At 57.8% G+C, this 7,269-nt stretch overlaps 1 protein-coding gene across 3 annotated transcripts; it reads left to right on the top strand.

Annotated features, from left to right (window-relative positions):
- Window positions 1-514: 514 nt before the first annotated feature.
- Window positions 515-6,136, top strand: ANGPTL4 (angiopoietin like 4). 3 transcript variants are annotated; one of them, XM_065875413.1, is made up of 7 exons: window positions 515-1,044; window positions 1,220-1,330; window positions 1,457-1,574; window positions 3,844-3,957; window positions 4,285-4,380; window positions 4,469-4,750; window positions 5,472-6,136. In XM_065875413.1, exons 1-7 carry the CDS (start codon window positions 709-711, stop codon window positions 5,651-5,653), a joined length of 1,239 nt encoding a protein of 412 aa, XP_065731485.1. In that variant the 5' UTR covers window positions 515-708; the 3' UTR covers window positions 5,654-6,136. The 3 variants fall into 3 exon arrangements, with proteins under 3 accessions (XP_065731485.1, XP_065731487.1, XP_065731486.1); XM_065875415.1 differs by having other exon boundaries at window positions 682-996; window positions 1,190-1,330; XM_065875414.1 differs by lacking the exon at window positions 3,844-3,957 and having other exon boundaries at window positions 709-996; window positions 1,190-1,330; window positions 5,472-5,653.
- Window positions 6,137-7,269: the final 1,133 nt, after the last annotated feature.

Genomic DNA, 7,269 nt, shown 5'->3' with positions numbered 1-7,269 from the left:
GTGGGAAGGAGCGCGAAAGCCCGAGATTGTCTCCTCGGGAGACCAGCCTGGTCTTGGGATGCTCTCCGGGAGGCGTTCCGGAGGCGGGGATGTTTGAGGGGTCCCGGGTTTCCGCCTAGCCCTGCTGGACTGAGCGTACCAGGACCCTCTTCCCCAGCTTTTGACTTGGGGAGGGGGTCAGGAATGCAGCCCGCACGCCCCGTCCCCGCTGACACCAGCACCTTTTCCCCACTGGGCGCGGCGGGGGCTGGGGGGGGGGCTCGAAATTCTAGCGCTTGGAAAGGGACCGCGGGGAGAGGAAGTCACGTCTCCCACGGTCAGCAGAGAAGGCACGGCTGACCACGCACGTCCGGGCCTGTTGGGAGGAGCCAGAGTTTTGCACCTCCCAGGGCACCCGTCACCCCCAAAACTTCCCGGCCTCCAGCACACTGAACCCCACCCCCGCCCCACGCCCCGTCCCCGGAACTCCACGAGCCCGTCCTCCCAGGCTCCGCCTTCTACTCCCGCACTGTGCTTATAATAGAGGGCGTAGCGGGCACAAGCCAAGCTGTGATTCGAGTCTTTGCTCTCTGGCTTCTGCACCCAAGCGAGTCTCCACCAGGGCCCCCGCGTCTCCACCCCTCTTATCTCGACCTCCGAGTCCCCCTTGCGCCCCCTCACCCCTGCCTCTCCGATCCCCGCGTCCCGGCGTCCACACCACCCGGAAGGATGCGCTGTGCGCCAACAGCCGGAGCAGCCCTGGTGCTGTGCGCTGCCACCGCCGGGCTGCTGAGCGCGCAGGGCCGCCCGGAGCCTCCCGAGAAGCCGCGCTTCGCCTCCTGGGACGAGGTGAATGTGCTGGCGCACGGGCTCCTGCAGCTCGGCAACGGGCTACGCGAGCACGTGGAGCGCACCCGTGGGCAGCTGGGCGAGCTGGAGCGGCGTCTGGGCTCGTGCGGGGCCGCCTGCAAGGATCCTGAGGGGTCGGCCGCACCTCCGTTCGCCCCGGAGAATCTGGTCCCTCCCGGCGGCGATGCAGTCCCGGAGACCCTCCGCAGCTTTCAGGTACGTACGCTCCTACTGCCCTGGAAGGGTGTGGACGGGAGGGGGCGCATCCCGGACTCCCTGGGCTCTCCTGCCCGGGCCTCAAAGGATGGAGAGATGGGAGTAGGACCGGGGATGAATGGAGAAGTTGGCGGCGGAAGGCCAGATCCTTACCAGGGTTTTATACTCTCCCCAGACTCAGCTCAAGGCTCAGAACAGCAGGATCCAGCAACTCTTCCAGAAGGTGGCCCAGCAGCAGCGGCACCTGGAGAAGCAACACCTGAGAATCCAGAATCTGCAGAGCCAGGTGCCCGATGCTTGCCCCAGGTGGGGAGGGAGGTTGAAGTTGGACCTATGGGTCTGGACGTGGAGCTAAGCAGGTCGAGCAGCCTGAGCCAGCCAGACCTGACCCCCTCCTCCTGTCCTGTCCCAGATGGGCCACTTGGCCCCCATGCACCTGGGCCACGGGGTGGCCAAGCGTGCCAGGAGGAAGAGGCTACCCAAGATGGCCCAGCTTGCTGGCCCAGCTCAAAATATCAGCCGCCTGCACAGTGAGTGTCCAGACCTTTGCTGTTCTCTGGAAACCAGCCCCCCCACTATTCTTGCCCCCCACCCTTGTCAGGTCCACCTTACTGAGAAGGAGAGAGGCCCTGGCCCTGCGTCCCTGTGGGCTGACGGGCCTCTGGTGAAGGGGTGACTGGGACACCCCCTCCTCAGCCCTCTCCCTGCCCCACGGGGCCACCCCACCCTTCTTCCCAGCAAGCCACTGGGATTTCCCACGGGCCACTAACTGGAGCAGCAGGCGGCCGGGAAACAGGGTCCGAGGGGGACTTGAGCTGCAGGGGTGTGGGAAAAGGGGTGGTACAGCTCAGGGACACCTTCCTGGAGGTTGGAACCTTCTAGGAGGGACAGGATGGGGGACGAAAGGGTGCCAGCTAGGGAGGCTGGAGGCTGGAGCCCTCGTTGGGTGAAGAGAGAATGGCGGCCTGGGAGGGGAGGTTCTGATGTTTGGCCACCACCCACCCACCATGGGCTTTTAGAGTGTGGATCTAGGAAGGGAGGCTAGGGCAGGGAACCCCCATCTCCTGGGCCGGATGCACCACTCTTGCATCTCTTACAAATCCAGGGCTCCTGACTCACACACCTCTTCCGTCCCACAACCTTCTATTGGCCCGGAAGTCCCTGATCAGCCCTTCCCACGCCCCCACCCCCAAGTTCTGGTTCCTTCATTGTGTATGCCCCATAGCACCCCAGATCTCCTAACATGTCTGTAGGTATCTGACACAGATTCCCAGCTCCCGGTGTCTCTGTCCTACTGCTCCAGAGCTGGCTGGCTTCCTTGTGGTCCTCCTACCCCATCTCCTACCTTGGCTTCAGCAGCAGTCTGCAGCCAACTGGGTGAAAGTTCAGATCTCCCTCTTCACACCCTCGGGCTGGTTGCTGGCTTCCCGCCCTCTAGTCTGGAGGGCTCTGGCACCTCCCCGTCCCACCACTTTCCCTCTCCTCCCCAACCAGGAAGGGTCCATTACACCCTCCCAAACCGTAGCCCTGGTATGAGTGGCTTCTGGGTGGGGCCCGCAGGCATAGATCCAGGCTGGGGAATGTGATGGGGAAGGGGGGGGTCATGTGTAGGTTTGGGGACTCCAGGCTCGCCCCTGCCAAGTATGGGAAAGTTCAGAGCTGAGGAGACAAACAGCTGGTGTTAATGGAAGCCACATTGGTGGTTTGGCGGGCTGCCTGTTGTGATTGGAAGAGAGGAAAGTAGGGGAAAGGGGAGTTGCTTCAGGGGCCAGAAAATGCCTCCAGTCATCCGGGCCCGCCCCCACTCCCACAGTGTGGACACATTCACCCCGCGACCTGAGCCTTCCCCTCCCCCTGCGACCTTTTCCCTACTTTCCGGGCTGGGATGGGGCTGGGCTGGGGCTGGGCTGGGGCTGGGCTGGGGCTGGGCTGGGCTGGGCATGGGACGGGCTGGGGGCGGGGACTTCCCCGGTCTGCCGACGTGCCCTGGCCATCCTTCCGTTTTTTCCCCCCTCCTCCCTCCTTCCCTCCTCAATCCTTCCCCCTTCCTCTCTGATACCTGGGACCCCAGGCAGGGCCTCTGTGGTGTCCCCAAGCCCCATCCAGGCCTGATTCCCCTCCCGCCACTGGACAAAGCAGAGACCCCTCCTGTTTATCGCAGTTCTTGCCCCATCCCCACTCTGGTCCAGTTCCTTCAGTCATTCCTTCATGGCATCTTTAGTAAACACCTGCTGTGGGCTGGGATCAGCCTGGGCACCGGTGCCAGATGGTGGGCAAAGAGCCATTCATCGTCTCTAGCCTCATGGACCTCCTTCAGTGTGGGGAGTTGGAGAGAGACCATCAGATGACCCCAGTGTTGGGGAGTAGGAAGTCCTCAGTGCCCCTAACCTGGTCTGGGTGGGATGGTCAGGGACATGATCCCTTTCAGAAGCTGGGACCTTTAATATGAGGCAAGGAAAGGCATGAGGGAAGTGGGTCTCAGAACAGTAGCACGTGCAAAGTCCCTGTGGCAGGAGGGGGGTGTGGTACCAGGAAGGCTATGTGGCCAGAGGGTGGGCGTGCAGTGCAGGAGGAGGGAGGATGGGTATAGCAACCAGTCCTGGGGTGCCTTGTAGACTGAGTCGAGGAAAGGCATGGGGTACTATGGAAGACTTTAGGCAAGTGGGGGGGTGTCTCATGAGCTCTAGATTGCCCCCTCCCATCCCTGTCACCTGCTGCCCAGCCCCTAGACATGCCTGTTTCCTGGAACCCCCAAGACCGCTCTCTGCTTCAATCCCCCCACCCCTGTCTGCCCTGCAGGACTGCCCAGGGACTGCCAAGAGCTGTTTGAAGAGGGAGAGAGGCAAAGTGGATTGTTCCAGATCCAGCCCCAGGGGTCCTCCTCATTCCTGGTTAACTGCAAGATGACCTCAGGTAAGGATGCTCTGGCCCCCCAGGTACCCCAAATATCATGGGCCCAGTTGTCTTTCTGTCAAATGCAGCTCACCCCCCCTCCCTCCCTTGCTCCCTGCTTTCTCCTTCCCTGCTGGATCCTTGGGACAAAGATCCAGGCAGAGCCCTCCGCCTGCTGACCAGCCCATCTTCCTCCTTTAACCATCTTCCTCCAGTCCTGCTGTGATGGATGAGAGGAACATTGCTCTCCCTTGGTTTAGAGGTGGTTTGGGGTTTGGGAGCCAGATGGGGGAGTCAGGGTCTCTTGTAAAAAGAATCCTCCTGGTGACTTTGCACCTTTCTGGGCAGATGGAGGCTGGACTGTAATTCAGAGGCGCCAGGATGGCTCAGTCGACTTTAACCAGCCCTGGGACGCCTACAAGGATGGCTTCGGAGACCCCCAAGGTGGGTGTTTCCTGCAGGCCAGAGGCACAGGGGGAGGAGGGGGCCACGGAGGTGGGTCGTTCTCACAGATGGGCCTTTCCCACTGTAGGTGAGTTCTGGCTGGGCCTGGAGAAGGTGCACCGCATCATGGGGGAGCGTGGCAGCCACCTGGCTGTGCAGCTGCAGGACTGGGAGGGCAATGCCGAGTCCTTGCAGTTCCCTGTCCACCTGGGTGGCGAAGACACAGCCTATAGCCTGCAGCTCACGGCGCCCGTGGCCAGCAAACTGGGTGCCACCACCTTCTCGCCCAGCGGCCTCTCCCTGCCTTTCTCCACTTGGGACCAAGACCACGACCTCCGCAGAGACAAGAACTGTGCGAAGAGCCTCTCTGGTGAGCAAGCAAGCTCTGTCCCTCCTTGTCTTGCCCTTTGCCACACAGCTGGGACCTCCCCTCCCTACCTTTCTGCATCCGTCCCCTGCCTTCACCTCCATCTATTCCCTCCCCACTTTTCTCCTTACATGCAGCATACCCTTGGGCAACTGACTTAACACTCACTTACTCCATCTTCAAAATGGGTATAACCATACTGTCCACACCGTAGGATTATTATGAACATATGATGAGATGACGTTTGTGGGATGGTGGCTGGTCTGTGGCAAAGCCATCGAGACAGACCCCATCTTGTTCTAATGAAATCGGAGGCAGAGCCCGGGCCCTGTGAAGCGAAATATATGAAACCGCCTTTTGGTGGGTCAGAGAAGGATGGAATAGTGGTTAATTTCATATGGTTCAATCTAATATAAACTAGTGAGATGCATGACAGTCATAGAGAGGCTTTAATAAATGTTTGCCATGTGCCAGGTGCGGAGAAGTCACTCGCCAGGGTCACAGACATAAAAGCTGCAGTTACCGGGAAATGGGGTACCCAGAGCCCCTGAGGTGTCTTTGTCACAACCTGGGGTTTCTCAGAACACAGTTTGACAACCACTGCCAAAGACATCTCATCTAAAGTGTGTGACATCCAACACCCAGCCTCATCCCCATCCCGGGCCCAGTGGAGGCCCAAGGACCCATGGGCCTAACCAAGTCCCCTTTTTTCTGACCCCGGCAGGTGGCTGGTGGTTCGGTACTTGCGGCCACTCCAATCTTAATGGCCAGTATTTCCATTCCATCCCGCGACAGCGGCAGCAGCTTAAGAAGGGCATCTTCTGGAAGACCTGGCGGGGCCGCTACTACCCGCTGCAGGCCACCACCATGCTGATCCAGCCCACAGCGGCCGAAGCAGCCTCCTAGCCTCCTCGCTGGGGCCTGGTCCCAGGCTCTTGGAGGACAGGGACTCTGATTCTGGCCCAGCATGTGGCCACTCCCTGCCTGGGCAGGGGCTCCGAGCAGGGGCCACCTGAAACCTCATGGACAGAGAAGATGTCCACGACTGGAGATGCCCCCGCGATGAGTGGGGGGCTGCAGGAAATGCCCTCTGAGAAGAACGGAGCTGCAGGGCTGCAGGACACAGACCCCGAAAGCGTGGGACACGGGGGCATTGAAGCCCACTCCTCGCCCGCCCGAGGAGTATGGGACGCAGAGGGACCATTCAGGGGCAGCCAGGCCGGCCCTTGATGGCGGATTCAGTCACGTTGACTGGCTGGGGGACCAGGACTCCCATAGGCCCCGGGCGCCCTTGTGGTGCTGTAGCGTGTGGGTGCTATAGGCGAGCCCGCGCCGACGGCATCTGGGCTGAGCCCACGGAATTCTTGGAATAAAAACAACCTCAGAACATTTCGTTCCTTTTAGTCCTTTGTTTTTGTTTTAAAAAGTGGACAGTTCTCAAAGTCCACATAAACATGTTCCCAGGGTGGAGGGTGAATGCTTCCGGGGCTCTTGAGGGCAACGCTGGTTATCCCTACCACCTCCCACAGCTGATTTCAGTTTCCCTCACTTATGATTTCATGATGTGTATCTCATTTTTTACTTTCAAAGTTACAAAATAAAACCCTCATTCAGTCCTTCTGGAAGCAGGTAATAGAGAAAATAAGAAGCTTTTCCTGACCATACTTAGGCATATGAATCACTATTAACTTTTTAGTGTCCTGCCATCTGATAGAAATATGATGTGAGTTGTGTGTTTAATTTTTTTTGTAGCCACATTTTTTAAAATATTTATTTATTTTTGGCTGTGTTGGGTCTTCGTTTCTGTGTGAGGGCTTTCTCTAGTTGCGGCGAGCGGGGGCCGCTCTTCATCACAGTGTGTGGGCCTCTAACTGTTGTGGCCTCCCTCGTTGCGGAGCACAGGCTCCAGACGTGCAGGCTCAGTAGTTGTTGCTCATGGGCCTAGTTGCTCCGTGGCATGTGGGATCTTCCCAGACCAGGGCTCGAACCCATGTCCCCTGCATTGGCAGGCAGACCCTCCACCACTGCGTCACCAGGGAAGCCCTGTAGCCACATTTTTAAAAAAGAAAAAAAAAAAAAAAAAAGTTTTACAAGAAAGTAAAAAAAAAATTTAGGAATATACTTCATTGAACCCAATATTTCCAAAATATTACTGTTTCAACATGTGGTCAATATAAAAGTTATTGATAACAAAAAAGTTACTGATGAGATATTTGACATGGCTTTTTGTACTGAGTCTTCCAAATTCAGTATGGATTTAACACTTACGGCGCATCTCAGTTTGGACTGGCCGTATTTAAGGGCTTAGTAGCTACAGTGGCCAATGGCCACCATCTTGGACAACCCAGCTCTACTGTGTGACATTAATGCAGTGTTTTGGGTAAATTCTTCCCATTTTTGGCCGTGTCTGCAGAAGTTTTCCTTTAAATTGGCTTTAAAAAAAAAAAAAATATATATATATATATATACATACATATGTATCTTGGGACTTCCCTGGTGGTCCAGTGGTTAAGAATCCGCCT

The sequence above is a fragment of the Phocoena phocoena genome, chromosome 3 (genome assembly GCF_963924675.1).
Source record: "Phocoena phocoena chromosome 3, mPhoPho1.1, whole genome shotgun sequence".
NCBI lineage: Eukaryota > Metazoa > Chordata > Mammalia > Artiodactyla > Phocoenidae > Phocoena > Phocoena phocoena.
The sequence above is the reverse complement of the archived record's forward strand: the minus strand, read 5'-3'. Positions and strand labels throughout refer to the sequence as shown.